Source organism: Dipteris shenzhenensis, chromosome 8, assembly GCF_047967505.1.
Source record: "Dipteris shenzhenensis isolate YYH24624 ecotype China chromosome 8, Dip_SZ_1.0, whole genome shotgun sequence".
Lineage (NCBI taxonomy): Eukaryota > Viridiplantae > Streptophyta > Polypodiopsida > Gleicheniales > Dipteridaceae > Dipteris > Dipteris shenzhenensis.
In genome coordinates this window covers 42,037,248-42,056,075 of record NC_141603.1, presented here as the reverse complement: position 1 = coordinate 42,056,075, position 18,828 = coordinate 42,037,248, and the positions used below count along the sequence as shown (strand labels likewise).

Here is an 18,828-nt window from a genome sequence, read left to right as displayed (position 1 = left end):
AGGAGCTAGCCGACATGCGAGATACAAGGATCAATGGAGGGAGCCAACACAACACTACTAGACAAGGGGCACAGAGATCGTACATGGTGCAATAGGAGACCAGAGCACACACAATCGAGGTTCGACCTATTTCAGCTCTCCTTAGGGGAGATCTCGACTGAGGCGAGGCATCACCCTTGACATAGCTCATCAGATCCAGAGATCGAGGAGACCATGCCCTCCACCACCACAAGAGACATCCTGACAGATACAAATACATGAGCTCTTTGCATCTCATCAGACAACCATTATGGAGCTTGGATACGTGGAGCCGGTTCATACACTTGGGACTCTAGCTCTGAGCACTTGATATCTCCATGCCACTCTCATGCTATTTTGCTACTTTTTTTGCTATTTTGTACTAGTATAGAATTTTAGTACTCAGCAAGGGCCTTAATGAGCCCTTTGCCCTAGCCCACAATGGTTTGTATGAGTTACTTGACTCCGTACTTTGTCCCATAGGCCCAGAGGCCTCCCGCAGATGTTAATATATCTTCTCTCTCTCTCTCTCTCTCTCTCTCTCTCTCTCTCTCTCTCTCTCTCTCTCTCTCTCTCTCTCTCACCCCTATTATACATATTAGATGTAGGGGGCATGTGTGATGTGAACAAACCCTTAAGCCAGTAAGATAAGGCATGTATTGTAATGTGAGAAACAGAATCGATAAGAGCGAGAAGTGTATCAAGGAGAAGTGACGAAGAAGAAAACTAGGATGGGTTGAAGGTCAAGATGATCTCTTTTGTTTGCACTGCTCGCAACTCACACACATTAGCTTCATGTGGTATCAAAGCCTCTAAGGCAAAGATCCATAGTCTTTGGACCAAAATGGGCTAGTTTGGTCTAAACAGTGAAGCTATAGTAGAGCTTCAGTACAATAAGTAGAAGTAAAGCATGAATTGTTGAGGCAAACCTACATCGCAATAGACGAGCGACGGTAGGCATGACATTCAACAACAAATCAAGACACAAAGCCAAAAAAGAAATGCAATGTAGCAACACAATAAGCAAGACGATAAGGAGTAACAAAATGCATACAAAGGCACTAAAGGAATGTTAGCAAAAGTAGCATAGTCAGCATCACCCCAACGGCTAGTAATCTATCGCAAGGGTAGCACAAGAGTATCTCAATGACAAAGAAAACATAAATAGTAGAAGAGCATCAATAACTTCAACATAAACCATTATAGCTCAAGCACCGAAGTACAACAGAGCAAGAAGTGAGTGTACAACAGTGCAAAAATGATCCTTGAACAAACAAGCAAGAGAAATAGCAATGATGTGGAGCAGCATGCGATGCTAACAACTAAGCAAATTGGCTATGCAACAAAGGATTAAAAGAAGTGTTAGCAATTGAGAGTAGCATGAGGTACGAAGCATGCAAGCAACTGAGAAGAAGTATTAGGTAGCATCAAAAAAGAAAAGTAGCCAGCAATGAATTAATAGGCAAGCATCAAAGAAGCAAAGAGTAATGCAATAAATAAACCAACTATCTATAGCGCTTCAAGCAAGTAATAGCTCCAAGCATAGAAAAGGTATTGGAAAAACTCGAATCATTGTTGTTGTGCACCTTTTTAGCATCGCCGGTTCTCATTTGGTTTTTCTAAGGAATAATCTCCTTTGCATAAATCACATGTAATTGCACTCAGACAAGAATAGGAGATATGAAGAAATTTTTGGATAGCCATTTTGCTACTTGAATATCTTCCAATCCATGAGAATTTGTAGCCTAAGTTAAATCGAGAAGTTGTAGATCTCTATACAAGCTGGAAATTTGCTTTTGGAAGAAAACCAGTTTGAGATTTGTAACAAAAGTTTTGATGCTTGCGAAACAACCATAAGTTGTTATTGTTATTACTAGAAAAAAGTGCTTTAAAATGTATGTTTGAAGCTGTATATGGTTTTGGTGGATTGCCAATAGTATACATAAATGGCATATGAGCCGGTTGAGCATCAGAATGCAATGGGAAGTTAGGAGCAAAAACGCAGTGAACAAGGCTGCTTCAGAGCCTTAAATGGCATTGAAAAATTGTCTAGGACATATTTCCTACTTATTTTGCATCATGTTTGTGTGGATAGATAGGCCATGTTTATGGAATGCCTGAGATTGAAGTAGACCAGCATGAGGCTAGTGGTATGGTTGCCATCATGCTGGAGATGATGCTTTAAGACGCACATGCTTGATGCATTGATACAATATATGTGGATGTTGGATGCTATTTGGCACTGATTTTTTGTGGTTTTTAAGGGGAGATTCTGGTCAATTTTACTTAGGTTTGTTGCATATTTTATGCTGTTTGGCAATGAAAGTTATGCAGATTGTGGGTGAAAAGCTTTTCAAAGACAACTTTAATGCAGGGTCTTACTACATGGAGAACTTCATAATCTGCAAAGGCTTATGGGATCTTATTGCAAGAGATGATAAGTGTCTAGATTTGGGTGAGCATCCAATGGCTGAGAAGGTAAAACAATATAAAGCATGGGTTGAAAAGTTTCGAAAAGTTTTGGATTTCTATTTGTGTCTTGAAATATTTGATCCCCCACATCAAAAAAGCTAAAAATTCCAAAAGAAGGTTGGGACATAATTGTAAATATATATGGCATGAGCACTAAGGTTCATAAGATCCAATTAATGCAATGGCTACATGGGTTTTGGAGAGAAAACAAGTCTATTATTGACTATGATGCATAAATCAATTCACCTGTTGATGATGATCTAGTTTCAGTGACCCTCGATGGTCTAGGTCTGTAGCATAAGGCCTAGATACCTCCATCTTAGTGCATGGACATATCTAGACTTTGACGAGTTGTTTACTTTATGCCTAACTGATGAAGTCAAGCTTGGCTTAGGAGCATGGAGTAGTGGCTCAAATAGAGATAAGGTGTTTTACCATAGTCAAGGCCATGGTGGATCTGGAGGTCGAGGGGGATCTAGCTGATATGGTTAGGGATATGGCCATAATGCAAGTAGAGGCAAGTTTATGCCTTGAGGCTAAGGCAAGGGGATAGAATCAGCCCATGGTAGAGGTAGAGGTTGCATAGGAGCATCACAGGATGTGCAGTGTTATGGATGTGGTAGGTATGGTTGAGAGCTGTCATCAGCCCAACTATGGTGATAGAGGTCAAGGTTCCTGCCATTAGTATGGAAACTCTGAAGGCTATGACAGAGTACACAAGGAGTAGTCTTATGATAGAGGATTAGGAGGACATTTATTTGCTATGAAGCATGTGATAGGGAGCATTTCACAACCATCGAGTGACGATGATTGGTTCGTAGGTGCAAGTGCTACTAGTCATATGACACACCATGAGGAGTGGTTCGAGCATAATTAGCCTATGTTGAGTGAAGAGTTTGTAGCCACAAAGATGACACTATGCATCCCATTACACACATTGGGGATGTACTGTTGGCCACAAGAGATGGAAGTCACAACAAGTTGGGAGGTGTACTTTATGTGCCAACCATAACAAAGAATCTAGCTTCTCTTGGATAGATGTGTGAGCAAGGCATGCATGTTAGACTCAATAAGTACGGGTGCTTCATAGAGGAGTTCAAAAATGGAAGATCGAGTAGCCTCATTGCTCGAGGTAAAAGCAAAGGCCGCTTGTTTGCATTAGATGTGGGAAATCCTATTATTTAGATAGGCATGTATGTTGAGCAAGGACATGAGCAGCGTAGAGATGTTGACCTATGGCATAGGAGAATTGGACATCTTAGTTTACAATGGCTGAAACACATGTAGACATGAGAGATTTTTTGTGGGGATCCAATTGCCATCCCTGATGCATGCATCCACATGCATATGCAAGATCAAATTCTAGTATGGATTTTGGAGGATCACTGCCTTTATCACCATTGCTTGTAGCACTTGCAATTCTTTTCTTTGGGCTTTTCTCCTTTCAAACTTGGTATTTGGTCTTGTCAATCGATGAAGTAGTTTGGCTACCTCTGCAAACTTCTTGATGAAAGGTCAATGGTAGCTAAGGAATCCCACAAAATCAATGTACTTGCTTGACGTTGTTGGCTCCTTCATCCTTTGTATGGCATCAATCTTGGTTTTTTCTAACATGATGACTTTACTCGAATTGTGTGACCGAGCAACATTTCAAGAACACATAGAATACCGTGTATCTATTGAGGGAAATTAATGTCTCCCTACATTTTTGGAACACCTTTTGCAAACATTCCAAGTGTTCTTTCTTTATACTATATATTGAGAAATGATCCAAGAATATCATGAGGAATTCATCAATGTACTCTTGGAAGGTTTGCATCGAGCTTTGATTCCAGTGATACACGCTTACGTTTGTCTTTGGTATCTTAGTTGGGACACTGTATTCTTGCATCCATGTTTTTCAATGTTCACTACCAATTGGTTTGCTTGCACTCCACCACTAGTTTCTCCAGCACAAACTAGTTCACATTCCCCAATAGGATCACCAACTGTTAATGAAAAATCTTGTAGTGGCACTTCAGTTTGTCATGTGGACCTTCATTTTGGTCACATCTGGATTCAGTCACTTTGCTCGCTTCACCCTTTAGTCGGAGCATTTGCTTTTGGCCTTAGTTGACTCCTTGAGATGTTACTTCATGCCACCACCATTATAATTTATGGAATAAGAACAAATTCTAGGTTTCAATCAAGAATCAAAATTTAACAACATATGGGAATATTTTCCTAATGGAAAACTTAAAGTACGATAGTCATACACTTATGAAATATAAAAAGACCATCTTTGAAGCCCACATCTGCATCAACTATCAAAATATTTTGTAGACATTATTAAGCATTATGCACAGGACCATAATTTCTAGCAATCCAAATTTATTTAGAAGACATTATTAAGCATTGTGCACAGGACTATAATTTCTAGCAATCCAAAGTTATTTAGAAGAAACAATCAAAATTTTAATCATAGCAATGGGATTTACATTAAAAAGTAATTCGAGTATGATAGTCATACACTTATGAAATACAAAAAACCCATCTTTGAAGCCCACATATGCATCAACTATCAAAATATTTTGTAGACATTATTAAGCTTTATGCATAGGACCATAATTTCTAGCAATCCAAATTTATTCAGAAGACATTATTAAGCATTATGCACAGGACTATAATTTCTAGCAATCCAAAATTATTTAGAAGAAACAATCAAATTTTTAATCATAGCAATGGGATTTACTTTAAAAAGTAATTCAAGCTCAAATGATGACAAGTCAAAGGCAAACACCAACATTGCACTAATATGCAATATTCAATCAAATTTTGCAACTTGAAGATCTAAAAGCAGTAAATGATACACTACTTGACACGATCATTCTTAGTGAAAAACCCCCATGTAATGTCAAATTTGACAATACAACCTTATTTCATTATTGAAATCATTATAATCTATAAGATGCAAAAGAACTATTGTGCAACGTTATGTTTTAGCAGCAACATTAATCCAATCATTCTTGAAACATGGAAATCCTTTGTGATTTTGATACAAAATTAGAGAATGTCAATCAAAAATTTTATGCAAGGGCAACAGGCGTTAGAAAAATATATAGCAATTAGAGAAGCATAGTCTTCACAAGCAATCACAAAGTATATTTTTCAATGTGACTCAACAACAAGATTGTTGTAAAAACTAGCAAATCAAATGGAGTTCTCAATACACAAGCATTCATATATGCTACAAACAGCTGAATCAGATCATGAAGTGGTGGAATCAAATAATCCAACTTATCAAACCATTGTTTTGAGAGATGATGAACAGCTATCTATATGCCAAAGTGTATATGCATCATTTTATTTCTTTGAAAAAAATGCAAAAGAATTCAGGAAAAGCACTTAGTGTTCAACTGTAGTCCAAGTTAGCTCTTCGAATTGTAGAATACTTTTTCAAAAATGAATCAAGTGATTTGAAATAGTTATATGCAAATAAAAAACAATGTCAAAGTCATCCACATGGAAGACACTTTAAATCTTCAATATGTCCAATTGATCACAATCACAGTAATGGTCTAAACACAGTCATGAGTATATGTGACACTAAAGGAAATCAAATTAGTAATTGTGACAAATGTCAAATAAAGCTTTCTCAGCTTATGATAACCTGTCTTTTCAATGTAATTCAGACTTGGAAGACAAACATGGCTTAACATTGTTTAGGTATGATATATTTACATCAACGTATGGCAATTTCATGTGAAGCTATGACGATGAATTCTATGCTGAAGATGATAACAATTTTGACAACTTCCAACAAATGCACAATATGTATGATACATATTTTACGCCTACATTTGAGCACATATTTTATATATTTCTTTGATTAAAAAAAAACCACCTCGTGAAGCAAGTCAATCAATGGACCTGTCAACTACTACGGTGGTGACATCAACCACCGTAGGCGGAGATTATTGCCATGGTGGCATGCATCGACCAACTTCATGGCCCATGTTAACTACCCTGATATCTGCCTAATGGCCCATGTCAATTACTATGGTGGCCATATCAACAACCACTACAAGTAGTGACTACCACTGCAATGGCACACCTTGGCTAGCCAACTGGCCCACATCGACCACTGTATGGTCCTATTGCATGACACGTGTTTTCATGCAAGCCTCTATGTTTCTTCTAGATAGACTCATCGCATTGTGCAATCCAAAGCTTTCCACCACCATGGTTCCTGGAGGATATAGCTTTGGGCATGTGTTGCGCTAGTTCCTTATGGAGTACTTCTTGTATCAAAGTGTAACTCATATCTAGCCAATCATCCCTCTCTATAAACCAATCTCCTTATGCATCTATTCGTAGTACCCATAAGGCTCAAAGTTTGGCTCAAGTATAATTTCAAATTATGTCACTCTGATTGTGTAGCCTCATGTGCATATACGTTGGCCCAAAACTCTCTATAATCTCTACAAGTCAGTGGCAAAGCTAAGTGCTATAGGGTCCTCTCTCTCTCTCTCTCTCTCTCTCTCTCTCTCTCTCTCTCTCTCTCTCTCTCTCTCTCTCTCTCTCTCTCTCCCCCCCTCTCTCTCTCTCTCTCTCTCCCTCTCTCTCTCTTCCCCCCCTCAAAGGGGACCGTGCCTGAGATGAGGGGTCACTCTGAACATAGCTCAACGAGTTCAGAGATCGAGGAGACCACACCCCCCTCCGACGCGTCACAGTATGAGACAGCCATACAAACTCAGATTTGAGACATTTTCACTGCTCATAGACGAGCCGCCGGGCTTCGGATTTTGAGTTTCCAGTTCTCATCAGCCTGCTCCAGTTAGCACATGATATGATATGATATTTTTATACTTGTTTTTTCTTGAGCCATTAAGCTCTCTTTATTTCAACACAATACTCATCAAAGGGTCTTAGTGCACCCTTTGCCTTAACCCCTTGTGGCTTGTATGAGTTTTTCTCTTTGGTGTTACTTTGTCCCATAGGCTCGAGAGGCCTTCCATGGACATTAATCTCTCTCTCTCTCTCTCTCTCTCTCTCATTTCTTTAGCCTCCCGCCCTTTTGTAATGCAAGGTCAATCAAGGCAAAACCAATAAAGTCCTCCACCAATAGTTCAACATGAACATATCTAATCCAATGGTTCTTTGTTTATCAAGTGGTTGAAATCATCGTATGCATGGTTAATATATTAATTTAGACTTATAGATGTATATATATATATGAAAAATGAGTCGATTAATAAACTTCTAATTTGGCATATGCCATGTAGCAATATTCTCATTTATCTCCAATGGCAGAGATCTTTTCATAAGTTTTAGTGATATAGTAGTGAAATTTACTATGCCATACATATACAAAGTTTCCAATGCTGAAGAATTATCGTCACAATTTTAGTGATACAATAGTTAAAGTCATAAGACAATATATCTGCAAAGATTACAAAACTCTTTATATGATAGAAAGGGACAAAGCCCTCTATATACAAGTCTATATATTTACAACCTATAAAATGAGCACAAGCCTAGTATAAGAGAAAGGGGCTAATATGAAAAAAGAGTCTATTCATTTTACAAAAGTGTGGTACATGGATTGAAGGGTTGTTTTCTCAAGGTATTGCCAATAGAAAACTAAAAGGAACTCTTTCATCTATGTCCTCATTGCTTCATCCACATTAGCAAGAAATCCATACAAAACATGATGTGAGTGTTTGATTTATAATTGTTCATATTATATGGGAAAGCACCCTACCATTGTTGCTAGTATAGGATTATATACATTCACATGTCATGTACTTATGGATATAATAACGATTAGGCAAGTCTGAATTTGAGGAATAGGAAGAACATGCATTGGCTCGAAATATCATAACACAAAGTTAAGAAACTAAGCTTGTAGCTCACATATAAGTGCAAGGGTTTAAAACTCTTACTTACATTGTCACGATGACAACTTGGAAGAGTAGGGCTAGAACGTGGAAGAGAGGGGTAAGCTGAAGATCAGATTGGACCTTGAAGACAAGGGTGTAGAGTGGAGCTTGAACAACAGAGGGTGGATCTTGGATACAAGGGTGCGCTGAAGATGAGGGTGGAGCTTGAAGACGAGTGGAAGAGGAGGATGAGGGTGATGTTGAAGATGAGGATGGCAAAAAAACATTTAAAATCACATCTAGAGTCTAAGTTAGTACCCAGTGTACCAGTGCCCGCTATGTTTGTGGTGTGCACAACATCGGGGCATCTGATATAATTCATCAAGCTACATTAAATTATAATAATGAGGCAATCCTTGTGGACCATCTGGCTTGTGCTCTAGCTTGTTGTATAAATCTTTACATGGAATCCATGTGGAATCTTGTTGTTATCATCATATTTTGAGTCATGTCCTTTTAGTTTTATGTATGCTTGTAATTCCAAGGAGCCCAGTTGTTATTCTTTCACATTTATGCATGCTTGTAATTCCAAGGAGCCTAGTGGTCCAAGTTAGGCATTGTGTTGCCTTAGGTTGCATTGCTTATAATCCTTGTGGGCCATCGAGCTTGTGCATTAGTCTCTAATATAAATGCATACGATCCATACAAAATCCTTGTTATCATCATATTTCGAGTGATATCCTTTTGCATTTAGGTATGCGTGTAATTTGAACTAGCCCAAAACCATCTTAGGAATATCATATCTTAAGGGGCAATATTTCACTTTCCATTGAGGTATAATAATTATAAGATAATTGTAACTTATCTTTGATTTTGGTACATACACCCCTAGTTGAAAAAATCACATCTATATGTGTATGAGATTAAAGATGCCAAGCTATTTTGGGTATTTGACTCAAATCAGGCCTTTCCTTATCTCCATGAAATATTGATTTACAATACTCCAAATGTAAGCATTGAGAGCTAAATAGTAGGAAGAAAACAAATGCCATAGCTTAGAATTTGATGGCTTGAGTGTGACCCCCCTTGGACTCTTGGACTACCAAAGGTCCACATATACTTGCTCGCGCACGTTCACACACACACACACACACACACATACACACACACACACATAAACACATATGTAGGCGGGGCGTGCACACATATGTGCATATGCACACATGGACATGCACATACACATGCATACACACGTGCACATAAAAACGTACATCGGTACACACCACACTCATACATAAATAGGTCTCAGCTTGTATTATTTGATCAATCAGTCCAAGTTATAATACTAGCCGACATTGTTTTCCAAGTTCTATATTCCACAGGCAATTGTTGTCGAGACGGATTGCTTCCCTTGTATCTGGACGGCCACACAGAAACCAAAACCGCATTGGAACTGAGGCTGTAGTGGCATGGGACGTCAGTGCGACGTCTGCTTGGAAAGACGACCAGCTCTTCGCAGGCCCAAAACTCTTCAGCAGGTATTTGCATATTACGCCTTGCAACAGCTCTCGGCGTTCAATGTTCTAACATATGGTGTCCTACGCCCCTCTGCTGACTGGTGAAAGTTGAAGGATCGCTTTAAATTAATAGTTTTTTTGTTAGGACACGAGATAGAGAGAGAGTGCAGCGTTTAAATAGAGAACCTATTAGTCATGGGAATTGATATTATGAAGCTTATGAATTGGACGAGCAAATCAGCCTGATACTTAATTCCTAATTGAGGTGAAATTTCTGAAGGTTGAGGCTACACGTGAAACAGAGTACCTTCTATATCGAACTCCTATGCAGTGGATATAACGTCTCCAGATCTCACAACATAACTTCAAATACCAATTCACTCCGTGTGCACTCTCTTTAGCAAAATGTGCAGGCACGTCGCTATAGAAGCATCTTGTTCTTTCTCTTCTTCTTTTGAAATTTCGCCATCCTTATTTTTATGTGCCTTACCTTTGAGGTTATTGTTTTTGGCCATGAAAGCCTTTTCTTTGCCACCTTCACTTCCATCATACAGCTTCATCTGGGCCTCTCCTGAAGCAGCAATGGGCCCAATTTCTCAAACGCCATCTACTGGTGAGAGTCATCGCCAACCCGCGGTAGGTCCTTGGACCAACTATTGCTGTCCACCTTATGACCAAGTGCTGCCAGTTGATCCCTGAGAATCTTCACTTGTATAAGGATGTCATGGGATGACCGGTTCGTCACCATTATCATGGTTAGTATGTTGAATGTCTTTGTATTATCTTCTCATAGATATCCTTCGAGATCTCCCACGCTTCTTGTGCTATATCTTCCACCACAGTCGTCCAAACAATTATGGAAAGAGGAGCTGCATCACTCAGTTTCCACCTCTTGACACTATCTGGATCTGATAGGATTTGTGACCCCTCCATGAGGCATCCACCACGTCAATAGGTTTCAGCTCTGTCTCTTCCATTACCCCCAAGATTTCCTTGGCCACTAGATGACTCCAAACCTTCAATCTCCAGATCAGATAGTTGGTTCCATCCATCTTCCTAGCCTCACTAAAATTTGGAATGAGCGAGCTGGAAGTCGTCGGCCATTACTGTTGGTTGATGTCACTGTGGTACAGGGTTTTGATGCCTCGACTTTGGATCATGATTCATAGCCCGAATCTGGTTCGCCAGTTTGTACAGGGGCTTGATGCCTTTACCAATCTACTGCTGCGATTTCTTCTATCCCTACACTGATATGCTACAGCATCACCCCTTTGCTGTGTACCAGTCCCTAAGGCCAAGATCAGTGCTAATTTCAGGTGCTAAAAACGACTTCACTCCCTGGGTATTTGAGGCTGTTTTGAGGAGCTCTAGCCCATGCAATCAGCAGGAGCAGGTCAGGAGTGTTGATTGGCAAGAAGGTACACATCAGCTAGGTGGTTTGCACACGGCGTGGTCAACGAAAGTGGTAAGTAGTGCGGTATCGTTTTGGCCCATATCCCACCCACCCTTTATTGCATCGCGCATGGATGAAACCATCGCCTATGTCTTGACCAAGATCATATAGATCCGGTAGGGGTCGTTTCTTTTGTCTGGATCAGAAGCAGAGGTGTTAGGAAGGAATAGTTCCAGGCAGATCAAGATTCTATGGATCCCCCGTGCACGAATGAAAAGGACAAGTTGAACGGAGGAAATTTCGCTCACTGGAATCTACAGCTCAAGATTTGGCTCATTCATAATGGCTTATGGGAGCTTGTTTAGGGGTTTTAGGAGAAACCTGAGGGTTTTTCCTGTTAACTTTAGTTAGCAATTGTGTGGCAAACCTCCAAGGGGTGGAGAAAGGCACTCAGGTTGATGTAAGGATAGAAAAGGCTAGTGCCATGTGGCGCTATCACATGCACTCTATTACGTGGTGGTCTTCATCTTTGTCGAGGGACTTTCAAGCGGTTTGCTATTGGCTGAGTAGGCAGCAGCGTCATTTCATCACACGTGATTGGTCCTGGCTGCTGGCAGGTCTTCTCGGCTCTTCATGACCGCGTGTGGATCTCTCGCGACCTCTCTATATGCTCGGACTGTTTCTCTTCAGAGTTACGTGTGTGAATTTGCTCTGCCTATTTGGAGCCTTGAGTCATTTGCTTGTACTCACCCTCTGTGGCCAGAGAGATAGGTGATCTTGTAAGCAGATGTAATAAGCCCTGTAGGGATGAGCATCTGCTAGTGTGAGGATTGAGAGCTTGATGTGTGTAAGCTTTTCTTATAGAAATACTTCGACTTGTGTTGTCTGATATTCTGATTTTTTTTTTCTCTACTGGGTTAGTGAATTGATTAGTGCATGCAATTGTATTCCAATTTGCCAACACTTCCAATCCCAAGAGATGGACCCAGGATCAGAACGATGAGTTTCAGGAAGTGCTTGCTGAATGTGCAGACAAAGACTTGAAGGCACATTCTGTCCTTGTGCGCACTATCATGGAGGAGATTTCTCCTGCAGTGCAGACATCGACGAGTGGGTCTCCCGCAGTGTAGACATTGACGAGCACGTTTGAGGTATTGTCCAAACTGGAGGACCTTTGTGCGAGGGACTTAGCAATGAGGGTGTTAGTCTAATGGGGCAGCTTTACAGTCTTGAGTTCTCCAGTGGTAATACTGTGCAGCCCTTCCTGATGAAGGCTAAGGTCATCCATGACCAGCCTTTGTCCATGGGAGCTGCACTGGCCTCTCTCTAGCGGCGGTACTTATTCTCATCAAGCTGTCTCCGGCTTATGACACGGTCTATGGTGTCAGGTCTCAGCTAGTCAGATAGACTTTGACGATTTGTTCTCTCTATTGCTCAAAGAAGAGTCAGTACTTTTGTCTCAGGGCAAGTTGCAGGTCACCACAAGTGGAGGTGGCAGCACGGCCCCTTCATCTCAGGAGAAAACCAAGAAGAACTGTATCAGGTGCTATAAGTGTGGCAAAAGAGGCCATTTGGCGAGGGACTGCAAGTCCAAGGGTAAGTCTCAGGGTCAGGACTCGTCATCCGACTGTGACCACTTAGGAGGATTTTAAGGCCAGCAGCAACAAAGACTATCAGAGGTGTCTCCCCCCATGGATCACAGCCAGAGAGGGCGTTGGCAGGAGAGAGGGCTGCTTCTTGCCCTAATTAGTTGAAATTCTGGCAGGCAACGTGACAGTGTGTAGCTATGGACCAAATGTGTTTACGGTTCATTGCTTGGTGTTGTAGTGATTATGGACCATGGGAGTTCGAGTTCATTATCAGGGGTTCCTGTATGTGATGAGTTCACTGCTTGGATACTGAACATGGTGTGTTCCAGAGTTCCATATTACTCCATTGGGAACTCAGTGCGACTCGCTTGGGAAATCACAAGAGAATACGACTTCTTTGCTGTTGGAGGTTGCACTTCTTCTAGGATCCAGGCTATTGGGAGCTCTCTCCTAGGACACTTCCATCTTGGAGGGTCCATGGTGGCATCTTCATCGACTGGGTTCTTCAGATCATTTGTACACCATGAGCTGCAGAGAGGGTGTTAGACTTTGGGGCATCTCGTGTATCTAGTGAGAGAGGGCTTTTTGGTGGGTGTGCCCGCCCCCTTTCAGGCTAGGTTAGGGAGAGAGGTGAGGCCTCCTTATAGGCTAGTGGCAGGGCCCCATAGGCCCAGGTTGGTGGGGAGGTGGGCCAGCCTTTTGGCTGGCCACCCAGGCGACTAGTAGCCCTTTTATGGGGCTAGGGCTGGCCCTGGGTCAGCTGACTTTCCAGTCTGCTCTAGGGCTGGCTGGGGGTCAGTTACTACTTTCTGGGGTTGGCTGGCCTGCTGCCCTATTCATAGGGCCAGCCTCTCCCCTGATTGGATCATCTCCTATGACCAGTTTTCCTCTCCTTTTTGGGTGTTCTCCCCCTACTATACACACAGTCTTCATTATCTCTATCAGTGTACTCTCTCTCTCTCTCTGTGTATCAACTGTTTTAGTCTCATAGGCCGTTTGGCCTTTTAGAGACGTTAATATCTATCTATCTATCTATCTATCTCTCTGCTGGATGCTTCCGTGCTTTAACACCCACAATTTTGCCTCCAAAAAAATGCATGCTTGCGTGCGTGCGTGTGTGTGCACGATGGCCTTTCATCTTCCGATGCTTGTAACTGGCTGTCTTATCTTTTGGGACTAATATAAGCTTACATGGATTTCACCAAAAAGAAAAGTGTGTGTGTGTGTGGCCTTTGATGACAAATGTACTGGTATACTTGCCTACCACCTTAATGTTGGAAGGGACTTGGTTTTCAAAGGGCATATGTAATCTCTCAGGGTAGGAGAAGTTTACTAACAAATCCAACCAAGACCATTAAAGCTTATCAGTATGTGCAGTGAAGAATAAAATGATTTTTATGCATTGCAGAAGATGTATTGAGAGAACTTGTCTGTCGCCCTTAATTCTGAAACCATTACTTTGAAAGCCTTGTAGAGTAAAACACAGGGAAAGTCTCATCCCAGTTATGTTCAAAGCCTATTTGAAGATGCAATCTGTTGTATACAGGTTTGCAAGGAATGCTTCTTTTTGGCATTTGAGGAAGAGATCCACAGGACTATTGTGGAGAATCAGCTCTTCAAAGCAGGAGAACGTGTTGCAATTGGAGCATCTGGTGGAAAAGGTAGACTCATTAATGATTAACGTTGGATACAAGAGCCTTTGCTAAGCTGTCGATGATACTTTTAAGGTTGGTTTGTTAAAATATTCATAGATGATGCTGCTTATAAAGTTCGACGGTAGTTTTTTATTTTTGCCTTGCAGTAGAAATAACTAGAATCTTTCTGGGCAGATTCGACTGTATTAGCATATATATTGACGGAGCTTAATAGAAGACACAACTATGGTCTCGACATTTTTCTTTTGTCGATTGATGAGGGTATTACTGGCTACCGAGATGACTCACTTGAAACTGTGAAGCGAAATGAAATACAGGTGCCTTATTGCTTGGACATAACTGCATAAGTGGAATATGGAATCTCCCTGCTTTAGAGAGCTGGCAAGATTCTCTGCTAACCTCCTTTGATAATGTTTATTTTGGTCTGTGTATACATGCTTGACAGTATGGTGTGCCGCTTCTGGTTGTCTCATACAAATCTCTGTATGGCTGGACCATGGATGAGATTGTAAATGAGATAGGCCGTAAGAACAACTGTACATTCTGTGGGGTATTCAGACGCCAGGTAAGGACATAGTGATGCAAATGACCATTGACGATTGCATGCTTTATCAATTTCGAGGAAAAGGTCATGATTTTGCTCACTATCAAACAAATGCAAAGGGTGGGAATCATACAAATGGCTGGGTTCCAACTCCAGTTCTTGTTCGCTGGTGTTTTGCAGCAGCTATGCCCTTGCTTCATCATCCTGGAAGATGTTGCAAATGTGCTGATTTTAAAATGGTATATTTACATAGTTTACTGTCGTAATATGACAGGCTTTGGACCGAGGGGCAGCCATGCTGGGTGCAAACAAACTTGCAACTGGTCATAATGCAGATGACATGGCAGAGACTGTGCTATTAAATCTGCTTCGTGGGGACATTGCTAGGTCATCTCTTCTTTCTATTCTGATCTTCCATCTTTTGCTTTATTTTGTTTGCTGCAGAGGAGCTCAATTTCAGACCGTTTGGTGCAGGCTAAGTAGGTGCACCTCGATAGTCACAGGAGAGGAGGGAGCACTTCCTCGATGCAAGCCTTTCAAGTTCACCTATGAGAAGGAGATTGTTATATATCCTTTCTTTGACTTGTTTGATCATTAGGCTTCAAAGCAAGGGCCAATGCTTTGTATGCTCTTGGTGGTGTCCATAAATACATTATTGATGTAATAATGAGACAAATTATCCCTTATCAGTTAGTATGATTTTCTGGTAAATTGTAATCCATTCCAAGTCTAGGGGCACTTAACGGTTGTAAATCTTGTGTTACTCACTTCACAATGTGTTTTGCAAACCCCATGTTAAATGGGATATCCATTAGTTTTTTGATCCATTGAAGTATGTTGTTAATGGAATGCTAAGGCATTTACAAGAATACTGAGTCACCATCCAAACAACCTATCTTAGATTTATCCAGCATAGGGCGGGCCAATATGGTTTTTCGATCGTCAAAAAGTTCCTACGTCCTTGAATTGTGGCCACAACAATGACCCCCCCCCCCCCGCTCTCTCTCTCTCTCTCTCTCTCTCCCTCCCCTTTAACTAAACCTCTCACACAAACAAACCTTGGCCAGTGTTTGGCCTATCATGAGCGTGCGGTAGTTCCCCGTATCCATAGGGTCCCCTGCTTATGTATCGTATAATGGTAGTGGTGCTCCAAGCAGGAGGAAAGCCATGACATACCGCATGATTAAACATCTGTGCTAGGATCGGAGCCAGGATTCAAGTCCATGTGCAAAGTATTCCGTCCTCAAGCCTTGTGATCCATAGCCTGCCGATTATGAAGCCGGTGTAGTGTAGCAAGTACATTCTATGCAGTGAACAAAGAGGACGTGGTGAGTCTAGGTATGGAGGACAAGTCCGGCGGTGTCTGCATCAGAACATCATAGAGTGCAGTAGTATATGTGTGCCAGACCTTTGGATCAGTGATAGGGGGGGCACACAGAGAGAGAGAGAGAGAGAGAGAGAGAGAGAGAGAGAGATTAACGTCCACCGAAGGCCTCGCGGGCCTATGGGACAAAGTACACAAAAAAGCGAACTCATACAAGCCTTAGTGGGCTGAAGCAAAGGGCACGCTAGGACCCTTGCTGAGTACTAATCTATGCTAACAAAGTCATAATCATGAATAGAAATAGTCAACTGCAACTACATAGTGGGCCAGATCAATCTATCCAGTATCAAGAACAAACTGAAAAATAAGTCAGTATCGGCACTGGGACTCGGAAAAGAATTAGCAACCGAAGCCTGGTACTGTGATGGCTCTCTAGCGGGCTGCGAAGATGTCTCGTATCTGTGTCTGTCGAGCTCTGTCTCGCGCTGCGCTGTGAACAACTTGCATGTGGGGGGTCTGAGAAGGGCACACATATTAAGTGGTGTCTGAGATGGGGTGTCATAGAGGGATGTCGCATAGGTGTGCCACACATCAGGATCTATAATGGGGATAGGTGACTTTCCCTCAGACAAGAGCCCCGAGGCAAAGGTGGAATCAGCTCCTTGAAAAGATTGAATCACCTTATCCATCCTATGTGATCGGAAAGCTTGCCTCTTATGTCGTGTCAAGCGCTTGTAGATCCTTTGTGCCTCTGGTCTCGTCAGATGTCTCAAAGTCTTCTCTCGTATGAGGTGAGATCTTATCTCTTCATCAAACCATGCATTTTGGGGCATCTTCCCAGCTGGGGAGTTGACTCTAGAGCAAGTTGCGGGAAATTACTTGGTGGCATCATCTTGGACCACCAAGACCAAAGTGTCTGAAAAATGCGCAAGGTCTACATCATCTCCCAGGTGGGTGGGTAGCTCATGTGACAATTGGCTCATATACACTGCATCCAGGGCATGGTCAAAATGTATCTGAATATGGGTGGGAGCCGGTTTGTCCCATCCTGCTGCTGGCATGGTGGTCGATAGCTAAATGTCCCATAGGAGTGATCCACGCCAAGTGGGGGAGGAGGGACCATGAGGTCATATACATGTGTCACAAAGATTAGGGACCCCATTAGGTAATCCACTGTGCTCTTGCCCCCTCTATGTGGGAAGCAAGTGAGCCATCCAGACGACGGCCATCTGAGAAGGTCGTTATAGATGGTCAGGTCGTGCACTGCTGCCATCTCCTGTAGGCGTCGGTCATATCCTGTGACGTGTGTATCCTCTCTGTGTCTCACTATCCTGAGCTCTGCTGAGTCGATCTCCGGCACTGTAAGAGGGTCATCTCTGAGGTCAAGCAGGTTCACTTGTCTGCTCCCCATTCGTGCATTGAAGTCACCCAGTAGGAGGATCTCCCCTTGCCTAGAGAACTCCATGATGTCATCATATATCATTTCATATAGGCTGTGCCCCTCTGTGGTGACATCATGGACATATGATGATGTATCTGGAGGAAAGTATGCTACTGCAATGAAGCCCTTGCATCTTGTGGTTGTATCTGGATCCACATGTGTGGTGCATGTTCCTCCCTACACATCACAGTGAGGGGGGGAAGGCCGCCTTTTATAGGCTCAGCCCACCCTCTACCCAATTAAGAAAGGGGGCTGGCCCCCCTTGGATTTTGGTGGGCTGCATGGGGGCTGTAGTTCCTGCAGTGACAAGTGGTGCTGTAGTTCCCCACAGGCTTCCATGTGTCTCATGCGCTGCCATGTGGCTATGCCACATATTAGCATGCCACGTCACCCAAAAACCCAGAATTCAATTCTGATTTCTGTCGGGTACATAACAGTTTGTACTATCCAATCACAATTGAGCCATAACTGAGCTCATTAGTTTGTCATCTTATCTTGTATCTCCATGGCTCTTGGCATGCTTCCAGGTCCACACCCAAAGCTCAAGGAACATTCTCTTGAATGAGTCCTAGGTCAGTAAGCAATCTGTGCATTTGATTGGTCCCATAATTGGGTACTCAGGTGGGGTGTGGTGTCTTGATGTCCCTCTCAAAGAGAGGTCATCACTCTTGCGGGTCACTAATGCCCATAACCGCAAGCAGGGGGTCTACCCTCAAATGCTAGACCTAGTTCTCATTAACCTAACTGACACAGTAGGAAAAACATTTCTTTATTATTTTACAAGCATGCTTATTGAAATACAAAAAGAAGAATTACCAAGCAAGTGGATACATATTGTTGAAGCAGAATGACACTCTTGTGTGTCTCAGTGTAGAAAATCATATGTCTATCCGTGCATGTCTCTGAAAAGCTTCTCAGATTAGACTAAAGAGTGCACTTTCTTTACTCTGCTTTGTGGTACCGTCATGTGCGACCTGCATCCTTTTCTTCCCTTTTCTCCTTTTCTACCAATGA

General features: G+C 42.0%; 1 protein-coding gene across 2 annotated transcripts in view; it reads left to right on the top strand.

Moving 5' to 3' along the window:
* The first annotated feature begins 9,522 nt into the window (after positions 1–9,522).
* The window catches only part of LOC147899525 (cytoplasmic tRNA 2-thiolation protein 1-like), a 39,817-nt gene continuing 30,511 nt past the window's right edge, over positions 9,523–18,828 (top strand). The window contains exons 1-7 of one of the 2 annotated variants that reach the window (XM_087378108.1): positions 9,523–9,626; positions 9,734–9,889; positions 14,397–14,511; positions 14,680–14,822; positions 14,951–15,070; positions 15,324–15,436; positions 15,524–15,616. In XM_087378108.1, the coding sequence (XP_087234234.1) occupies positions 9,821–9,889; positions 14,397–14,511; positions 14,680–14,822; positions 14,951–15,070; positions 15,324–15,436; positions 15,524–15,616 (653 nt within the window). In that variant the 5' untranslated portion in view covers positions 9,523–9,626; positions 9,734–9,820. The other variant, XM_087378107.1, reaches the window with a different exon arrangement.